The sequence below is a fragment of the Excalfactoria chinensis genome, chromosome 22 (assembly GCF_039878825.1).
Source record: "Excalfactoria chinensis isolate bCotChi1 chromosome 22, bCotChi1.hap2, whole genome shotgun sequence".
Lineage (NCBI taxonomy): Eukaryota > Metazoa > Chordata > Aves > Galliformes > Phasianidae > Excalfactoria > Excalfactoria chinensis.
Genome location: NC_092846.1, coordinates 3,822,828 through 3,843,770, shown reverse-complemented (window position 1 = coordinate 3,843,770; position 20,943 = coordinate 3,822,828). Strand labels below are relative to the sequence as shown.

Below are 20,943 nucleotides of genomic sequence, written 5' to 3'. Positions count from 1 at the left end.
AAAAAAACATGACAGTTTATGGCTAAAGTGGGTGAAAAGGAAATGAGCCCAACAGCCGTTATGTGGGGCAAAGCAGGAACCCAGAGAAGGAGGAGTGGATGTATTCCGTGGAGTACAGCCCGTTGGCCTGATCAGAGGGCATCTGCACCCAGACCTGGTCGTTCTCCTTCAGTTCAAGCACGGCGCTGCCTGACGCCTGGTCCAGGTACCCCTTCTTGTACTCGTCGTAGGTGTAGGTGGCGGGCACGTTGTTCTTATAAAGAGCCACCCAGACGTTGGTCCCTTTGACGTGCACGTGGTAGGCAAAGTAGTAGATGCCGGAGACGGGGCAGGTGAATATCCCTGTGACCGGGTTGTAGCCGTTGTGCCCGTTGTACAAAGTCCGGTCGAACTTGACGGGCATGCCGGACGCCGGGAAGGGGGAGGTGAGGATGGCGGTGAAGGCGGGTGCGATGCGGGCAGAGAGCTCCCCTCGGCCGTACTGCGGCTTGCCTGGCTTGCCGTTGCCCAGCACGGCCCCCTCCACGCCGCCGTCAGGCAGGTGCAGCCCCGCGATGCCCGTCTCGTCAAACACCCCCGGTGCTCCCGGTGGCCCAGGAGGCCCAGGGGGGCCGGGCGGCCCGTTGAGCCCCGGTGTTCCCGGCATTCCTGGTGGGCCGATGGGGCCGGCCATGCCAGGCTCACCCATCTTCCCCTCACCGGGAACCCCGGGCAGCCCCGGCTCTCCTTTGAGCCCCGGCAGCCCCTGAGGCCCCATGGGCCCTGCAGGTCCCTGTAAACCGGGGATGCCGGAGGGACCCCTCAGCCCCGGCTGCCCCGGGATCCCACCGTCCCCTTTGGGCCCGGGGCCACCCGTCAATCCCGGCACGCCGGGGAGGCCGATGAAGCCCGGTTCTCCTTTGGGGCCCGCTGGGCCGGGGGGGCCCTGTGAGCCGGGCAGGCCCCTCTCTCCTGGCACTCCTGGTTTCCCTGCGAAGCCATTTGGGCCCTGGTCACCCCGCATCCCCGGCATTCCTGGTGGCCCACTGGGCCCCGCGTCACCCTTGGGGCCTGGCAGCCCGTGCTTGCCTGGCAGACCCATGGACCCCGGTGGTCCTGGTGGCCCGATGACACCAGCAGGGCCCTGCTCGCCCGGCTCACCATCAACTCCAGGTTCCCCTTTATCACCAATGGCTCCCGGCACCCCGGGCTGCCCGCGGTCTCCTTTGAGGCCGGGCATGCCTGGCTTCCCATAGCCTGTGGCACCCGGCAAACCGGGGGGGCCACGGATGCCCGGTTCCCCCTTTGGCCCCATTGGGCCCTGTATCCCTGGCACCCCTGCGGCACCCGGGACACCGATCCCATCGATGCCGGGCGGCCCCCGTGGCCCTGCAGGGCCAGGCTCCCCACTGACCCCTGGCCCCCCGGGGGGGCCCATGTCCCCCTTCTCCCCTGGTGCTCCAGGCAGCCCATCAAGGCCAGGTTTGCCAACGCCAACAGGTCCTGGCGGCCCTGCAGGGCCAGGAGGGCCACCATTGCCCCTTGGCCCCGGCAGCCCTGGTTTCCCCACTCCATTTTCACCCTTCATCCCCCTCTCCCCACGGGGTCCCGGCTCTCCTTTGGGGCCAGGCTCACCCCGAAACCCTGGCAGCCCCGGGCCACCCTGGGGTCCTGGTTTCCCATTGACTGAGATGCCAGCGGGCCCTGGCAGCCCTGGGGGGCCGGGCAGACCTCTGGGCCCTTGCTCTCCCCGCATGCCAGGCTCACCCTTGGCTCCAGGCATCCCCTTCATACCCGCCTTGCCGGGCAGTCCTGGGATGCCAGGTTTCCCAATGCCAGAGAAGCCAGGAGGCCCCGCAGGCCCCGGCTGACCGTGCATGCCCGGCTTCCCTGTGCCTGGCTTTCCTGGGTATCCGGGGGGCCCGGGGGGGCCACGTGGGCCGGGCTTCCCTGGTGGTCCTGGCTCCCCTTTGAGGTCCATGGGCAGCAGCGGTGGCATATCTGCGGAGAGAAGAGAGCACAGAGCTTTACTGGCTGGGGGCACATCGGGCTGCCACGTTGGGGTGCCTCCAGTTGGCAGCACCTCCATTTTGCCGCACTCTGGGGCTGAGGGATGCGGCCCCGTGGTGGGATGGGTTGGGGTTGGACTGGGTTGATCCCAAAGGTCTTTTTCAACCTGAGTGATTCCCGTGAGGTTGGGGCCTGGAGACCTGTGCATGGCTGGGTCCCCTTTGGGATTAAAGAGGGAATGCTGAGATGTACTTGGGAGCCCTGAGAGGTGATGTGCGACTCGCTAAGACACGCCGGTGTTGTTTTCTGGCCCCATCCAGAGAGGTGGAGAGAAACTTACAAAGGAAAAAGCGCTGAGGATGGAGGAAAAGCTCCAATAGCTGCGAGGGAATCGCAGCCCCGACCGCGTCCAAGTGAGTCAGCCCAGCTGGGAGCGAGCCGCCGCCGCCTGACATCCCAAGAATTTATAGAGCTCTTTTGCAAACGGATATAAGAAAGAAAGTAATGGGCTGAGAGACTACAAAGAGAGCAGGGCCAGATTACATGCCCACCGCAGCTCCGCGCGAAAAGCGCAGACGTGAGCATAAATCACCCCCTGAGCGCAGGCGGGTGCTGCAACACATGAGATGGGGAATGGGTGAGAAAGGGGAAACGCAGCAAAATCCCTCTGGGCGAAGCTCAGAATGAAGGGAGAGCTTGGAAGGAGCACAGATAGAAACGTGAAGGGCTGAGAACTCGGCACCTCCAGCTCACCCAGCCCAGCACAGAGCAGGGTGGCAGCTGGCAGTGCTCATCCCCACCACTCAGCCTGCCCCATGCACTGCAATGCAGCACATCTGCCGTGGAGCTGCTGCTGTATTTCTGCTCCTCACCCCAGAAAGCCGTGTGGGAAAGCAAGGAGACGTGAAGGGCAGCATTAAGGCACATTTCTGGGGCTTGAATTCTGGAAAACTTTTTATCCGGAAAATGATTTCAATGTGTTTCCTCCTCCTTTCCCCCCCTCCCGCTTCCTCATCCCCAACCCGGTTTTATTTGTTCCTTCTTGCCATGGTTTGAAAAGAATGAATTTTCTAGGTCATTTTGCATGGGATCAGAACGAGGATCTACAGCTGAGCCCCGTGGAAGGAGAGAAGCTTCGCTCACGCAGCCGCACGGCGCAGCGCAGCAGAAAGGCCAGGCATGGGGCTGCCAGCCTGCAGGCGGCCAAAAAGCAGACGGGAAAACCAAACCGGGGACGTTAGTGGGGAGAAACTGGGACACTGCAGCCCCAGCGGTATCCGATTTCAAAAGCCCATGTCTTACCACAGACGCATGTCTCGGAGCTCCGCGTTTCACAGCAGCAGCATGGGGTTATGTGTTCCCCTCGAAGCATGAACAAAGCTGCCATGAATGCTAATGCTCCGAGCCAGCTGGGGCAGGGGAAGGGGGAAGGAGTTCTATGAGCTCTCGCCTCGGCCCCGCACAGCACATGGGCACTGCCATATGGATCCTAGTGACCAGCCCCTGCCCACGGCTGCATCTGTTCATCCTGGACTCTACTTTGGGGTTGGGGAAGCTGCTCGGCACCCCAAGGCAGGCAGCCCTGTCTGTCTCACTATGTGGCACCTGCAGCCCCAAATTGGGGTACTGGCCCCTACATCAGGCTTGGGAGTACCAGAGTGCTTGGCATGGCCCTGTGCAAGGCAGGGGGTCAGCAGGGATGTGCCTTGCCAAAGGAGCAGTTAGACAGCATGGAGCTCAGAGAGATGCAGGAGCTACAGGTATCCCCACCTGCCTCCATCTCTCCCATTGTTATTGTGGGCAGTGAAAGCTGGGGGGCTCAGCAGGGGTCTTCCACCTGCTGTTTGCTCTGTCCTGAATCAGTGCAGCCCTGTGCCCACTCCAGCACCTGTGCATCCCCCCAGCATGAACGAGCCGCCCTGATGTGCAGGGAAGGAGGAAAAAAGCAGGAAAAGCAGCAGGGAGATGCTTGAATCCAGGCCCATCAGCAGCTGAAGTGCTGCTCTTTGGTGAGGCTGTGCTGGAAGGTTGTGTCTCTGGCTGGGATTCAGAGAGCAGCTCTAGAACAGCTGAGAAGGGGGCAGGGAATGGGGGCTCCCAGCACGTTTCGGCTCCAGGTTTCGCTGTGTGTTTCCTGACACATGTGCTGAGCTGAACTCCTGATAAGCCGCTCCTCCCAGCAGTAAATCAGCCACCAGCAGCTCAGCTTTCTCCAGTTTCTCCTCCCAGAGCCAACACTTGGGCTTCCTGGAGGGTCCAGCTCTGAGTGAACCCGGGGGTCCCGGTGGCTGTTACCCCATTGGACTGCCCGAGGGATCTGCCTGATCCCAGTGGCTGGCTCCAGGACTGGGCATAAAGAGAGCAGGGCTCTGCAGCAAGGACAAGCAGAGAGTGCGTGCATGCATGGCATGGAAGCAGGCAGGATGTGCATGCACAGGGTGGAAGCAGGCAAGGTGGAAGCAGGGCAGCTCAAAGCCAGCGGGTATGAAGGGCTGTGGCTCAGCTGGAAGCTGCAGCTGGGCTGGCTGTTCCCTGCAATGACCTCAGTGCCTCTGAGAGCAGCACATGTCGCCTGGTGGGGATTGATTTAACACGTGTGGTGGAGGAAATCGCTCTCATTTGCTCTCTTTATGCTGGGCTGGGTCTCCCATCTCGGGCCTTGGCCCTCTCTCCTTTCCCAACTGGTGTGAAACACAGACAGGAAAACAGGATAGGTGGAGGATGAGCACAGAGCAAATGGGCAGGATGGGAGGAAGAGAGCAAAGGGCTGCGGGGCTGCTTTGTGCACAGGCTCCCAGAGTGAGCTTCCTCGGGGGTGTGACCAGGAGGGGGGGGGCACAGGGCAGGAGCCAAGGGGTCAGCTTCTCTATGCTGCTATCCCTTGGGCTTTTATTGGGGGGTGGAAGCACCTGCTCAGAGGTGCTGGGTGGTGGTCTGGGTGTGATGGGGAGAGCTTAGTGGCTGTGGGATGCCATAGGGTGCTATGGGATGCTGCAGGCAGATCTGCTGGTCTCACAGTCAGCATCACCCCCACCCTCCCACCCCCCTCCGAGCGCCCCTTACCAAGGTACTGCCCTTTGCCTTCCCGAAACGGGGGTCCCAGGGGCCCCTTCACCATGGGCTGCATGTACTTGACCTGCGCGTATCCAGCCGCTCCTCCAGCTGCAGCCACACGAAGGCCGACCAGCAGCAGCAGCAGCAGCAGCACCGCAGCGTCCGGCAGCATCCTGCTCCACAATGCTCCTGTGGACAGAGCAGCAGTGAGGACCCCGGCAGCACCGTGATGCCAACCCCCCAAGGATGCCAACCCATTGCTTTATGGCTGCAGGGAAAGCCCCATGTGGGAGCAGCAGCCCCAGCCTGAAGGGTCCCCTCATTGGATATAAACACGCTGTGTGCAGACACCTCTCCCTCTCCAGCAACGTGTGCAAACAGATTGATTTGCAATTATTCTCCGTGCAATTATGTTCGGAAGCTTAAAGGACACATGATGGCAAGGAGCTTTGCTGCTTGTTTCCCTCCTCCTCGCAATAATCGACCCGTGGTGGTAATTAATGAGCATTAAGCCCTTCTTTGCCTCTCCCCGCCGGGCAGGGCTGCTGTGTGTGCTGGGATTTGGTCGGAATTTCCTGAATGGTTTTTGCTGAAACAGCAATGAGAAAAAAAATGAAGAAGAAAAGTTGGGAGCAAAAGAGGGGAGAAATAAATACATCAACACAAACAAAAGGAAAGCAGTTAAGCAAAGGGAACGAGGCTGCTCCTTGGGCAGGTGTCGGATGGGTCCGACAGGAGGCAGGAGGAGCGCCGCGCTGCTGTTTGTCTGCAGGGTTTAGCAGAGGAACGCTGCTCTTTATGAAGCATTATTTTACAGGGATCTGTTTAAGGGGGGGAAAAAATCCCATTTTAAGGGATTGCAGCTGTAAAAATACGGTTTCTGCTAAATAAAAGAGGAGAACAAACCCCTGAATCAGCTATTTATTTGTTTGCCTTACCTGGAATGACCCCCGTGCCTCTGGCTCTGACTTCATCCCATCCTCTCCTTCCCCATCTCTCCTCTCTGCCAACCAGCCCTTACCCAGCCCTGTCCCCCCATGACACAGCGTCCCCATGGGATGATCTACATGCTCTCAGCTGTGAGGAGATGACCTGGAGACCCCGGTATGGCACAAAGATCTGTTATGGAACGGAGAGCCCTGCTATGGCACAGGAACCTCTGGCGTGACATGGAGACCCCTGGCATGGCACCCAGATCTCTGGTATGACACAGGGACCCCTGATGCAGTGTGGAGACCCCTGGTCAGGTGTGGTGGCATGGCACAGAGACCCCTGGCACAGCACAAGGGACCCCTGGCGCAGCTTCAGAGCTCACAGCCGCCGCACTCCCCCGGCACCGCGTGAGCAGGACGTGTTAAAAACCCCTGGCACGCAATGAAAGCACCGGGGAGAGAAAAATCTCACACTTGGAGTCCAAGAGCCGAGACAAGAAGTGTCACCTTGTTCTCACAGGAGCGTGGGGCCGGGGGAGCCCCGCAAACAGGCTGTGCCTTGTGCTCCCAGCACCATCCGGCACAGCCCTGGCACCTTCTCTGCTTTCGCCCCCAGCCTCATATCCCAGCCCCCAGCACGGCCCCGCTCACACAACCCCGCACTTGTTCCTAGGGCTGTGGCTGATTTATGGCTGCTGTTATTTAGATACTAACGACGGGGCCGGCAGGCAGCGCAGCGCCCGCTCACTCCAAGGCTAATTATTTTAAAGTCAATACAGGCGGTCTGCGGGGGATCCGAGCTGGTGGTTGGAGGTCAGTGAAGCGGAGAAGTTGTTTAAACAGCAGTAAAAGCCCCATCAGTGCTGGTCACAGCAATCCCAGATGCAACCCTGGATCCAACCGGAGCTTTACCAACCTCTGGCCACGCTCATGAGCTACCAGGAGGGCTGAGACCGCTTTGTGCCCATCCCTGTGCCATGCACCGGGAGTGCTTGGACACTGGGATCAGTGTCTGGGCATGGGGATGGGCGCAGCATCGCAGAGCAAAACACATCCCCATCTCTGGGTGGACATTGCAAGGAGAAAACGTGGGGCGGCATCGGCGCGTGGGTGGGCTGCGCTTGGCCGCCACCGGGTCCCATCCAGCAGCTCCATCCCCGGTCATTTGCAATAAAAAAAAACTACAGCAGGGAGGGTTTCCAAGCCCAACACGGGGCTGGACGGCCTCCAGCAGGAGGTAAATGATTGGGTTTGTGCTACGCGTGCTTTAAAAATAATAATAAAAGGAGGCGAAAACGAAAAGTGAGCTATTGAAAGGGAGAGAGAGAGAGCACGGTGTTTCCGCAGGACGGGCTGTGGGAGCCAAAGCAGTGCATGGCTGAGCAGTGCAGGAGCGCAGGGAGAGGTTTGGCACAGAGAGGCCTTAATGCATGACGCCGGATCGCAGCCAAAAGCTGCTGTACGCACCGCGCGGATCCAGGGCCTCGCCCAGCCTTCATCAGAGGGAACAAGAAAACATTTTCTTTGACGAAAGAAAAACATCCCACCCCATCTGCACACAGCTTCCTGCTGCCCCGCTGCACCCGCGGCTGGGACTGGTACAGGGCTGGCTGGGCATGGCATGGCACAACATGGCATGGCACAACATGGCATGGCACAGCATGGCATGGCATGGCATTGCGTGGCATCATGTTGCGTGGCAAGGCACAGCGTGGCATGGCATCACATCACATGGCACAGCACGGCATAGCATCATATTGCATGGCACTGTATGGCATGAGGTGGCACAGCATCACTGCTTGGCACAGCATGGCCTGGCATGGCATGGCATCACATTGGACAGCACGGCACTGCATGCTGCCACATCACATGGCACAGCATGGCATGACATGGCATCACAGCAGATGACGCAGCGTGGCACAACATGGCACAGCATGGAATGTCACAGCATGGCATGGCATCATCACATTGTTTGGCACAGCTCAGCATGGCACAGCATTGAATGTCACAGCATGGCACGGCATGATGTGGCACAGCACACTGCACTGCCCTTCGTCCCAGTCACTCCAGCTCACAGCGTGCTGCAGTCAGTGCTGGCCGTGTCCACCCACAGCACTTGATCCAGGCAGGGGCTGCAGCCAAATTAACTGCAGAGCTGGGGGCTCCGTGCTAATTAACTCCTGCTGCACTAACAACTACCGCAGGCGATCAGAGCGCACAGGGCAGCTCAGGGCACGGCGAGGAGCAGAGCTGCAGCGGGATGAGTTGGAGGGCTGCAAGCACAGGGCTGCAGGAAGCTGCACACCAACCAGCTGCACTGTGCACAGCTGCTGCAGAGCTGGATGCACATCCCACTCTGGGTGCTTCTCCCTGTCCTAACTCGCCTCCCGGCACACCCAGGCCATGTGCAATGTGTGATGTGCAACGTGCAATGTGTGATGTGCAACGTGCAATGTGTGATGTGCAACGTGCAGCGTGCGACGTGCGGGGAGCAATGGGAAGGACACCCTGCCCCAAAGCGATGTCCCAAGGGGATGACACATGGGACGTGGCACGGATGCACACGTTGCACACCACTCGTGGTGCTGAGGAGCCCAGATCCCCACTGCGGCGCTGACATTGGGGTTGGTGCCACTGTTGATCCCACAGCTGCGGGGTCAGGGGTCGGCTAAGGCGGATTAGTGACCCTGGGTGTGCGTGTGCCGCAGAGCAGCAAGGCGTGAGGCTGCCACAGGGCACAGCTCAGGCCTTAATCCCTCCCCCCCAGCTGTCAAAACTCAGGGCTGATCGCAGCTGATGCGCACTGTGACGGTGGCACCACGGTGCCCACAGAGCTGTGGGTGTGCATTGGTGGGGATGTAGATCGGCCTGGAAAACTCAGGTCCCAGTGTGTCCAAATGTGATGTTTCTGCTCTTAAAACCCTTATCACGAACCGCTGTTTCACTGCATCCAGCAGCAGGTGGGTCCTGAGTGCTGCACGCAGCGGTGTTGGCAATGCTGTGCCCACACCGTGGTGTGATTCATCCAGGCAATGTGGGTGCTGGCAGTGCTGCAGGTCTCCGCACAAGGAGAGCAGCTTTAGGATCATGAAGAGCAGCTCCTCACCCAGCTGTGCTCAGCCAATTAAGAGCTCAGCCAATTAAAACTGCTCAGGACTTAAAAGCAGCATGCTGGGTCTGCTCTGTAGCTGGGTGTAGGATGCTCTGCTTTGGGCTCAGCCTGACTCCCTGCACCCTTAGGGGGGGGATACAGGGACTTATGGGTCTTTGTGGGCATGTTCCCCTGCACCCAGCCCCATGGAGGGCTCCGGCTCCAACCCCAGCTCTGCCAAATCTCAGGCTGTGCAGCACTAATAGCAGGGTTGCCTGCCAGGTGCATAGTTGGACCAGCCAGACTGCGCATGCCAAACCACAGGTATTTTATGAGACGTTTCCTGTTATGAAGACATTTTTGTGGGGTTTCTTTTTTATTTTCCCCTCCTCTCTTCTTCTCCTCCTCCTCCTCCTCCTGGCAGAATGGTGCCTTCCCAAAACCAAAGGCACAGACTGGGAGCTGGGTGCTGCTCAGTGAGGGTGGTGGTGCCAATGGGTCACATCCATGTTGTGCATCACCTGCTGGGCACCGTGGCTCCAAACCAGAGCTGTGCCATGTTGGTTTGGTGACAGTATGCTGTGGTCTAGGCTGGAGCCTTCAGCCCTGCAAGCTATGCTGTGCTGTCCTGCACTATGGGGCTCTGTCCCCAGGTTGGTTCTGCAGGGTGGGAGCTTTGAGGGAGTTGTGTTATTTATTGCATGTTCTCAGCGCCCTGCAGTGGTATAGGAACGCCAACAGCTGCACAGGATCAGCCCTGAGCATCTCAAATCCCAAGCACCTGCTCAGCACCCTGCTGCACCTGACCCTGCATCACTGGGGCTCAGTCCTTGCATTCTGTTTGGGGTTGCTGAGGTCCCAGCATCACCCATAGTGGGAAGCTGAGCCACAGGTGGGCTTGGGGCTGCTGGGGACCAGAGGGAGCTGTGGATCCTTGTCCACACCTCAGCCAAAGCTGAGCCCCAAAACTGAGCACTGGTTTGAGGCTGGGCAAAGCGGCTTGGCACTCCTCCCTTCTCCTCTGGAGTGCTTTTATTCTCCTCTTTGATACAGTATATTTTATAAATAAATGTAATAGCATCCGTCTGGTCCCATGCAGATGGGTCGTCTCGGTTTCTGGGCAGGCGCTGAGGATGTGCTGTAACTTTGTGCCTGGGAAGCCTTCAGCAGATGCCCTGCAGCATCTCACTGTTCCTCCCTGTCCCACCCCAACAGTCACATTCCCTCCTGTGTTTGTGCTGTGACACTACAGGCAATGAGGACCTGGTGGTCCCCAGACCAAGATAACCCCCATCTGGGGACACAAACACTGCCCGAGTTGGGGCTGCCATGGGCTCATCCCACACTGGGGATGTGCTGTGCCACCCCCAGCACCCCCAGCCCTGCTGGTTCTGGGCTAAGTGCAGGGAAATCTTGTTTGTGCTCCTCTAATATCGGCCCTTCTGTTTTGCATTTGCTCTTTCTTCAAAGATACGGCGCAGCCTCTGCCAAGATTCCTGAGGAGATATCCTCAGCAATGCAGACCACGCTCCCCACCAAATTCAAAGAAAACAAATGTCAGGCCAAGGATTGATATGAAATAGTTTAAAAATGAGAAAAAGCTGCCTTAGAGCTAGGTTTACATTCAAATAAATTTCAGGACCGGGAGCCTCGGCTGCTGGGAGGGGGGGCAGGAAGGATTGGGTTCCCGGGCAGTGAGGTGCTGGCCCCGCTCCCCCGGGCACTGCTCCTTCTTGGCTCCCCATCCTGCTCATCCCCATAGGGTGCTGGGGATGGCACCAGGTGTGGGGCCAGCGCTATGGGGGGACAGAGCCGGAGTGGGGCCCCTCTCTTGGTCCTGCCCTCGCTGTGCCCTATAAGGATGACTGACAAGCCCAGCCTCAGCCAGGGGATTTCATGGGTTTAAGGCATGTGACTTTTTTTCTGCGTTCTGTCAATTAACCCATTAAAACAAATAAGAAGTGTGACGGCTTCCTCCCCAGCCAGCCCCAAACACCCCATCCCCATGGCTGCGGCTCAAGGCACTGCGCCCTGCGTGCCCCCATCCCCACCACCCCCAGGGCTTCGCTCTGCATCCCCGCTCCATCACGGCGCCTGTTTTCACCCACCCTGATCCCTCCCCTTCCCCGAGCAGGTCTGTGCCGGGCGGGTTTCACACCCCCATCCTCAGACACCCTTCGTTTATGTTATTCCATGTAATTGAATTTATGTCCGCCGCCTCATGGTCCCAGAAAGCCCGAGGTGTGCAGTGGAAACTCTGACACGGCGCTACCAGAAACCGCGCTCCCACCCCGCGCCGCCGCCGGCTCCGGTTTCATTTTGCTCCATGCTGAGAATGGGGATGTAAGGGGGGGCCTGGGGGGCACCATGTGAGCTCTGCTGTGTCCCCCCTCTCAGCACAGCCCAGTTGGTGGTGGGGTGAAGCAGCACAGCGGGGCTCCGTTCTGTGCTGGGGAGATGCCGTGTGCGCCCCATGGCACGTGAGCAGCCATCGGGATGGAGGAGGGTTGGGTAAAATCAGGTCTTCTCCATTTTTTTTTTTTTTCCCAGAATCATGTTTGGAAAAAATGTGTCCAACGTTGTCACGAGATGTTTCAACACCACCGAAATCAGCTGGTTTGATTTTTCAGTTCGAGGAGTTTTGGGGTTTTGTTGTTTTGTTTTTATATATATATATTTATTTTTATTTTTGTCATTCCCACATTTCTTTTGTCTCACAGCTGAAAGCCTTGCAGGGAATTCCAGCTTCTCCAGGGTCTGGGGAGTGCTCCAAACCTCCCAGCTCCCTCTGAACCCTTCAGCTGAGGCACCAACCCAGAGCTCATCCATCCATCCAACCATCCATCCCTTCATCCCTCCATCCCTCCCTCCATCCATCCATCCCTCCATCCATCCTTCCATCCATCCATCCATCCATCCACCCACCCTTCCATCCATCCCTCCCTCCCTCCCTCCCTCCCTCCCTCCCTCCATCATCCATCCATCCATCCTTCCATCCATCCTTCCATCCATCCATCCACCCTTCCATCCATCCATCCATCCCTCCCTCCCTCCATCATCCATCCATCCATCCTTCCATCCATCCATCCATCCCTCCCTCCCTCCCTCCATCATCCATCCATCCATCCCTCCATCCATCCATCCATCCATCCATCCATCCATCCATCCATCCATCCATCCATCCATCCACACACCCAACAGAAGGACCCAGTGTTGGCCAGCACCCACCACTCTGATGCTCAGCACCATGTCCCCAGCGGTGCCCAACGTACCCACACACCGCTGATCTCTGAGCTGAACACAAAGCCTTAAACCCCAAGTTATGCCAATCTGCAGCTGTCTACCTGACACCACACTTCTGAAGCTCCTAATTCCCAGCACAATCCAACCTCTGCTCTCAGCTGCTGCTCCCAGTGCAGCAGAGAGCTCCGGACTCAGCTGTCTTTACGACCATTGATGCACAGCCAAGCAAAATGTGGGACCTGGAGTTCAAGCAGCGGTGCAAATCAGTGAAGAAGACACAGTGTGTTTTCTTGCTGGGACCTACTTGTTTCTGTTAGCCCTCAGATGAGCAGGCAGGGTTGTTCCATTCCTGCTAAGGACGCAGCCACATGCCCGCCTTGTAGGAAATGAAGCCCGACCCCCCTGGTCATGGTTGGCTGGTGCCAATGGGTGCGCGCACATCCCGCTGCTCACCTCTTTCCCACATTTCTGCACCCTGCCTTGGCCAACAGCACACAAAACCCCACTGAAGGAGCTTTTAAGGGCAGGTTTTGCATGAAAAAGCCAAAAGCTGGCGGCGGCGCGGGGCAGTGCCCCGTGGCACAGGGGCATGGGACAGCTCTGCCCCTTGGCCTTTGTCCTGGCAGCGCCGGGTGCAGAGCTGGGGCCGAGGGATGCATTTATTACAAAACCTTTTGTTTAGGCTTCAAGCTGGAAAAACACTCAGCTCCTATTTTCCATGCACAGCTCCGCTCCGGGCGGTGTCATGCGGGAGCCACCCTCTGCCCACGCTCAGCACCCGCTTCCCAAACCCCATAGTGCTCCAACCCCACGCACAGCCCGGTGCCAGCCCGGCCTCACCACTGGGGCCACCTCTTGTTTCCATTATAAACCAGTCTGGCAGCGAGACGGAGCCTCAAGGGCTGAGACTGGGGGCCGTCCCCTCACTGTCCCTTTGCTACCACTGCCCCGTGCCAGGGGAGCGGAGATGAGGCAATGCGCGGTTCATCTCCGCTTCACACAGTGTCCTTTGGCACAAAGCACCGGGACACCATTCACGCCATCCATCCCCACGGGTCCAGGATGCTATGGGGCTGCGGGGGCAGCCAGGCACCATGCCTGCCCCAAGGCTGACCTCAGACCAGGCGCCTTCCGAGGACTGGAAATCACATGGGATCCCAGAGCGGGGCACATCCGTCACCACGCAGCACTACGGAGACGCGCTGTCCCCAGGGCGAGCAGGCAGCTCATCAATCCCATCTCTGTTACCAAATTGTGCAAGTGGCAGGGATGGCATCAGAGAGCACAGGCATGCAGGGCACCCCACGGGCTTCCAGGAAAGCAAAGCTCCAGGGCACTGCTGGGAAACAAAGCACCTCTCCGAGCAGCAAACAGCCCAGGTGCCGGGCAGAGCCATTCCAGCCTGTGCCCCCAGTGCCCGTGGGAGCAGCCCTGGGTGTGTTTGTGTCTCTGCCTTCTAGGAAATGGGGAGAGTGAGGTTCTAGGAAATGGGCAGCATCAGACCCCCGGATTGAGCGTGCCATGCCCCGGAGAGCTCTGGGTTTCTGGCTGCAGCACTGTTGGGCCTGCATGGGATTTATGGGACTTCACATGCGGCAACGAGACATGGGGAAAGAATTAAGTCGACCTATTCATCCTATTTTTCTAGAGGACAATTCTAAAAGAAAATAATACAAGAGCAGAAAGCCATCCACATCCAACCCAAAGCTATTGTGTGGGGAATGGCGCAGGGAAGGGCTCCGGGAGCGGCGGGTTGGGTTGGGGGCAGTGCTGGGGTGGGTGATGCCAACGGGGCTCTGAGCCCAACACCAAGCAGCACAACCAGCCCTGCCCCACGCTGAACATCGCGGCCACGCGAGCCTTGGCGGAGCTGTGAGGCTATTTCAGGAACTTCCAGCACCACCCAGAGAGGTGTCCGATGCTTTTATTTATAAACCCACTGGCTCCTGCCCAGCTCCATGCAGGAAAAAGCCCCGCGGAGCCAACGCAAGCAGAGCCAGAAGCATCCCTGCATGGCGGGAGGCGATGCTGGCTGGGGTGAGGATGCTCCAGTTGAAGCGGCTCAGAGCTGCCCAGCTCGGGGTGCTGCAGAACCAGCCCCCATCCCTGCATGCTGGGCTATGGGCTCTGCAGCCATCCCAAGGTGAGCAATGCACTGCTCTGGGGACTGGGCTAATGGGGTCCATTTGCTGGGTAGTTCTTGGAATAACAAATTGTATCATCCAAAACAGCAAAACCACAGAAGGGGATCGGCTTGCAGCCCGGCTCACCAAAGCCCCTCATCGGGGGCCCTGCACCCCCCAGTCTCCAATAGGAGAAAGCTCAGTGTAACCAAATGAAAGCAGCACAGCCAGCACAGAGCTGCCCCACAAAACCCACAGTGGGTTCTGCCCAGCCGGGATCGGATCCTGGATCCATCCCACCCTACAGACTGCACAGCGCCCGGCACCAGCTGCTGCAGCCTGCCTGGCAGTCACCCACACTGCGGCCTCACTGGCATTTCCCTGACCTTTGGGACAAAGGGGGCTGTTCCTCCTCCCACAGCCCTCCAAATGCCAGACAGGGGGAGGCAGCTTCTGTCTGCACCCCGACCCCACAAAGAGACCAGAGGCCAAGGGGGCAAAACTGCCGTCGCTGATGGACTGCCAGGAAAAACAGCAAAATCTGGGTGTAAAAGGGGGGGAAAAACCCACCTTTCCTTTGCAGTGGGACAAGGCAGGGGCTGCCCTGTGTGCTCCTGGTGGGGGGACCAGCGAAGCCCCCACCCCATCCATGCACTATAGGGAATTCAGGTCTGCCCGGCAGCGCTCCGGGTGCATTCCTGCTGTAAGCACGGCGGATTTGCTGTGCTTTAAGAAAAACGAGAAGAATGTTTTGAATGAAATTAATTCTCAGGAGCCCCACGTTTCATCAAAGAGCTGCCCGGGCACGGCTTGGCACGGGGTCAGTCCTATAGGCTGGATGGACCTTCCCTTGAGGGAGGAAAGGACCGGTATGGGGATAAAATAATGACAAATCATTGCCCATCTGCTGATGGAGGAGCTCACCTGAGCTCATGGTTTGCATTCATCACTGACATTGAATAACTACAAGAGGGAGCCCCGTGGTGAGGAACACAGTGAGTGTGATGGGGGGATGCAGGACCTGCTCACGGGGCTCGTGGTGCTCAATGCCATGGTGAGCAACAGCATAACACAACCACAAAGCCCCCCCAGCCCCAAAGCTGCTCGGGATGCTCAGTGCATCCCTGACCACGCATCAACCCAAAGCAAAGCGCAGGCGAGGTTTTGGGGTGAGGTTATCAGTGGGACCTCTGTGGGCCCCAGAGGGCTGGGATTGATGGCAAGGAGCAGACAGAAGTCTCGCTGCTGTAACCCAAAGCCCCGATGTGGGGGATCGGACCTGGAGTGCCAGGCTGTGCTATCAGGATACAGCAAGAACAGGGCGCTCGGTTCTGCCCCGGCTGGCACAGAGAATACCTTTCTGAAAGCACGGACAATGCGTGTTTGAGGCTGAAAATATGCTGCTCTGGCACAAGCCCACATAGTTAACCTCGGTGGGCACCGGCGGCTCGCACAGAGGTGGGATGGCAGAGCTCACTGCTGACCCCACAGCACTCAGAGCAAGCCGGAGGCACGGCGATAAGTGGTGAAATTAAAGCTATGTGGAATGCAGGCAGAGTTCTGCAGCTCCCGCTGTGCCAGGGCTCTGCTGCCTTATCTGCACTGCTGTGCTGTCCTGACACCGATATCCCCTCGGCAGCGCCGTGCCCCGATGTGTACCCAGCCTCTGGGCTCTCACCCCGAGGAGTGGGGACAGAGCTGTGCCAGCGTCCCCAAGGGGAAAGTGCAGCCCCAGCTGCTGAATGCAACCACAGCATTCTGATGGGAAGCCATAAATCGGCCCCAGGCTTGCAGATCCCAATGCATCCTTCAAATAAACCTGGGCTGAGAGCTGCCCTGAGCACCAGGTGCTGTGTGCAGGGCTGACCCCAAAGCTGCTCCTGTGGCAATGGGGCAACCCTGGCACTGCTGACCCTCTGCAGCTCGGGGCTGTAGGGAAGGGGAGAAGCCCCGTATGTCTGCAGAGCTGGGCACGAGGCGGTCCAGCTGCAGGGCTTTGGTTCCAGGGTGAAACAAAGAGGAGGCTCTGATTTAGGCTAATGTGCCCCAGAAGAAAGGCTGTGTCCTTGTTTGCTCCCACGGCTGCATTGTCTGCGCATAAAGGAGGGGATCGATCTCACCTCGATACCGGCGGTATCGTCTCATTCATCTGGATGGGGCTCTTTACAAGACCCCTTCTTTACAATTTAGATCCCTGGGAACTTGGAAGGCAGCAGTGAAACAAAACCCTCCGCAGGAACAATAAAGAAGCTCTCAGCAGCCGCCAAGGGAGATCTGCACGGGAGGTGCAGCCCCACAGACCCGAGCTTTGGGGTCTGCAGTTTGGGGGCATTTCTGGAGCCATATCCTCCCCACGATGGAGGCGTTGCTATGGGGCTGTGAGCACTGAACCCCAGTGCAAGAGCTGAGCACTCAGTGCAAAGCACCCACCGTGGGAGAGCCCTGGCTGTGCCTCTCCATCCCCTCGCTGCCTGCTCAGAGCAGCAGGTGGAAACGCAGAGGGCCTTTTTCCCTCCCTGCTCACCAAACCCTGTCCCGCACAGCAGCGCCTGGAGAGTCTCTAAGGACAAACATCTGTGGATGGGACCGAGGGACGGGCTCGGCCCCAGGGGAGGCAGAGGAGATGAGACCCTGCTGTACAGCAGCCGGGGATTTGGCGGAGGTTCCTTCCTGCAGCACCGAGTGAACTCAGATGACATCGGGGCCACGGGAGGCCACGGAGCCTCCGCAGATGTTTGAGGGGATGGGAGAGCACCCCGTGCAGCTGCTTTGGGGCTGCTTTGTTCCCTTCCCCTCTCCTACCAACACTCAACTCCTGTCTGCAGTACTTGGAAATAGTGCTGGGGGGGGTTCGTAGGGAACACGGGGGGGTTGGGGTGGGATGTGGGGAAGGAAGTGCACAGCTCCTACAGCAGTGGATGCACACAGAGACCCGAGGTTTGCAGCCCACGGACCTCACTGCCCGGCACGACCCCGAGCAGATGTGCTCAGGACATTGAAACCCATCCAGCCGAGAAGGCCCCGCACAGTTGGGTTTGATCTCAGCGCTTTGATGTCCGCAGACGATGCACGGGGTTGTACAGAGAGCAGACAGCCCCGGGGAGGGGGTGAGGCACAGGGATGTGACTCAGGGATGGCTCCGACATAGGGGGAAAAGAGGCTTATGGTGTCTGCTGGCATCAGCCGTCACACGGGGACAGCAGCATGTCCCCATTCCTGGCGTCACCTGCAGCCCCACGGGGCTCTGTCCTATGGGATTCCTATTGGGATTTTCCAGTCAGCCCCCACAGAATATCCAGGGGAGAGCAGGGCAGAGAGGCAATGAGCCCCTGGGTGGAAGCCAGTGCCCACTGGTGCCCCCCAGCTCCCCCAAACAGGCAGTTAATTGCCATAATTAGAGCCCAGGGCAGAGCATAGCTGGGGGAATCTGTGTCAGCCCAACAGCCCCTATGGAAGGGGAGAACATGGGAGGGAGAACTGGGGGAAAAAACAACTGCAATTCAGCATCTCCTCCTCCCTCCCCTCCCGGGCTGTTGGGTCTGTTGTCACAGACGCTTTCTTTAGCACAGGGGAATGGAAACTCTGCTGCCTTCCGAGCTGCAGACAAGCTGAAATATGAGAGAATGACAGGGGGAGTGTGTGAGAAAGGGGAAGGGAAGGGCCCTTCACGCCCCTTCCATGGGGTTAATGTGTTCTGCAGGTGGCCGTGCCCGGTGCTGTCAGAGCTGTGCTGTGTGCTCAGCACATGGGGAGCTCAGTGCAGTGCAGCACCCGTGGATGGAGATGGGAGCCCACCAATGGAAGTTCTATCCCTCAGCCATACAGCTCCCTTACAGCTCCTGTGCTCCAGAGCACACAGATACCCCCAAGGCCGTGCTTGACCCTCCGACACTTTGGCCATTGCTATGAGCCCGATTCCCCCTTCAGCAATGCTAAAGAGGGATTTCTCAACCACATGAGCTCAGCGGGTGCAGAGCAGCCCTGGAGGGAGGCAGGGATGTTTGCCCTTTGCCACCCCACAGGAACAGCCCAGCAGTGCCTGGAGCCCCATGGATGGTGCTGGGGGGCTGTGACCCCGATGCCGGAGCAGACTGCAGCCTCAGTGCTCCCCCCAAAGCTGCTCTCCAAATGGGAAACCAAAAACCCAACGCTGTGCTGAGTCCCTGCCAAGAGCCACGGACAGAAATATCCTTGATTTCACCAAGGTGTGAATAACTTCTGACACTTCTGGGGCTTACTGCCTTCAAAATCCCCCAGCAGTCCCCATTCACACTCCGCACAAACTGCGTTTCATATGAATGGAATATATGAATCACTGCAAAGAATTTAAATGCTCGTACAAAGGAAAGCTCCCTCCCCACAGCCAGACTCTGCACAGCCTGGAACAAAGGCACGGAGGGGAAGGAGCCCAATGCAGGGTCACCAGCACGCTGACACCCATGGGACCCGATGGGGCAGCTCTGCATTGAGCTCCCCCCGATGACAGCACTTAACAAAGACCCGAGGAGCCCCTGACAGCTCTCAGCTTCAATCCTCAGCCCCGGCTGGATCGAGCTGAGAGGGAAAAGTGCTTTATTTTCATTCCTTCTCCCCGGCGTGTCGGGGAGCCCCACGCCCTGCAGTGTGGCACTGTGGGGTTCTGGGGGGGCTGCTGATGGAAACCGGGTGATTCTTCCTGCAAGAATCTCTTTTTCTTTTCTATTTTTTTTTCTCTTTTCGGAACAGTTTTGTTTTCACTGCTTCTCTCCCCCCCCCCCCCAGGCAATAGGGCGAGGAAGAAAAATGTAATCCGAAGCCTGGCTGGGGCTGGGGCTGCCATTGCTCCCTGGCATCACGCTACATGCCGCAGCCCCGGGGGGCAACATCTCCCCCTCCGTGCTCACATCCCCCCTCTTTGACACTCATATCCCCAGCTCAGCACTCAGCCCCAACAGCCGGCATAGCACTGTGCCACCCCCGGAGTGGGCACTGCCCATGTGGGGGTCTCGCAGCGCCCCATTCCCCCCCTTCCCAGCCCTAAGCACGCAGGGTTCGGTCCCCGCACGGAGCCGCTTTGTTTCCAGTGTCCCTCGCAGACAGATCAAAACTGCATTTTTACAGAAGCAATAAAAATCCCAGGAATTCACCGGCCTTATGATTTATTAAACATGTTCCCTATAGCAAAGCCGCCCGCAGATGAGAAAATAGCGGCAGCGGGTTATTGCTGCGCCCGCAGGGGAACGGCCGGGGGGATCTCGGTGGGTCATTGGGAATGCTCAGAGCAGGAGCCAATTAGCAGCAACTCTTCAATGCAAGAAGCACCTTGCTCTGCCCCAAGTGTTCGGGAACGAGCTGCCCCCATCCCTGCTCGGGGCGATGTTTTAGGGTGAAGCCGCATCCCATAGAGCCAGGGCAACCCCAGCCCCACACGGGCACAGCCCCAGAGGGCTCAGCCCGTTCCCCAGCCCCTTCTGCCCGCACAAACGCGCTCTGGTCCCGCACGAAGTTGGGAGCGCGATGCGGTCGGGCAGTGCCGGGTCGCGCTGCGTTGTTCGCACCGGGACGGCGCTCGGGGGGCGATTAAACGGGACCGGGGGGGGGAACGGGGGGTGATAAGAGCTCGTAAGAACTGAAGAGCAGCGCGCGGGCGAGCAGCTCTCCCGGGCAGAGGGTTGGAAGAGCCCTCGGGGTGCGCTCCGCAAGGGAAAAAGGGATCAGCGCTGTCTGCTGACCCGGACGGGCAGGAGCTCAGCGCGGAGCGCGGCCACACGTGCGCGCAGGTGAGCGCGGGGCGACCTTACCTCGGCCCGGCGCTGCTCAAGATCGCATCGGGGGGCGGCCAGGCTCGGATCGGCACGGCTCTTGTCGGCACGGCTGGGCACGGTACGGCACGGTACAGCACGGTACAGCACGGTACGGCACGGTACGGCACGGTACAGCACGGTACGGCACGGTACGGCACGGTACGGCACGGTACGGCACGGTACGGCACGGTACAGCACGGTACAGCACGGTACAGCACGGTACTGCCTGCCCCGGGCGCGGCGGGGCCGGGACGGGGCCGGGGCCGCTCTGGCTGCGGGCTCGGGGCGGTGCGGGGGGCGCGGAGCGGGGCGGAGCGGGACCGTGCGGGAGTGAGGGAGGGGGCGAGGGGCCGGGCCGGGCCGGGCCGGGCTGGGCGGGCGGCGGGCAGGCTTTCCTCTTCTCTTTTTTTTGTTTTTCCTATTTCTTTTCCCCATTATTCCCCCCCTCCTCCTCCCCTTCTTTTTTTTCCTTCCCCTTTCTTCTTTTTCTTTTAATTTACTTCCATCTTTATAAATAGTTTGATTTACTTTCCTTTATTTAATCACTTTCCCTTGATTCTTTCCCAGCGTTACTCCTTCCCAATCACCGCATGCAGACAGTGAGCAAAATCAATCCGTCAATGCAGTCACTCCCCTCTCCCCCCATCCCCGGCCCCATCCCTGCCTCAGTGCCCCACAGGTCGCACCCCCCCAGAGGGTGTCGGGGTGTGCAGAGCCCTGGGGATGCT

The 20,943-nt window shown here is 58.9% G+C and overlaps 1 protein-coding gene across 2 annotated transcripts; it reads right to left on the bottom strand.

The window, feature by feature from the left end:
* Window positions 1-51: 51 nt before the first annotated feature.
* COL8A2 (collagen type VIII alpha 2 chain) lies at window positions 52-20,502 on the bottom strand. 2 transcript variants are annotated; one of them, XM_072355742.1, is made up of 4 exons: window positions 20,213-20,502; window positions 5,053-5,232; window positions 1,774-1,980; window positions 52-969 (listed from the first exon to the last, which is right to left on the bottom strand). In XM_072355742.1, exons 2-4 carry the CDS (start codon window positions 5,213-5,215, stop codon window positions 59-61), a joined length of 1,281 nt encoding a protein of 426 aa, XP_072211843.1. In that variant the 5' UTR covers window positions 5,216-5,232; window positions 20,213-20,502; the 3' UTR covers window positions 52-58. The 2 variants fall into 2 exon arrangements, with proteins under 2 accessions (XP_072211843.1, XP_072211842.1); XM_072355741.1 differs by having other exon boundaries at window positions 52-1,980.
* Between the last annotated feature and the right edge of the window lie 441 nt (window positions 20,503-20,943).

What these genes read in the sequence shown, in the direction of transcription:
- COL8A2 (XM_072355741.1), bottom strand. Translation starts at nt 5,215, where the DNA reads ATGCTGCCGGACGCTGCGGTGCTGCTGCTGCTGCTGCTGCTGGTCGGC. An exon ending in AGGCAAAGGGCAGTACCTTG is followed by an intron (nt 1,981 to 5,052) that starts GTAAGGGGCGCT and finishes TTCTCTCCGCAG; the next exon opens with ATATGCCACCGCTGCTGCCC.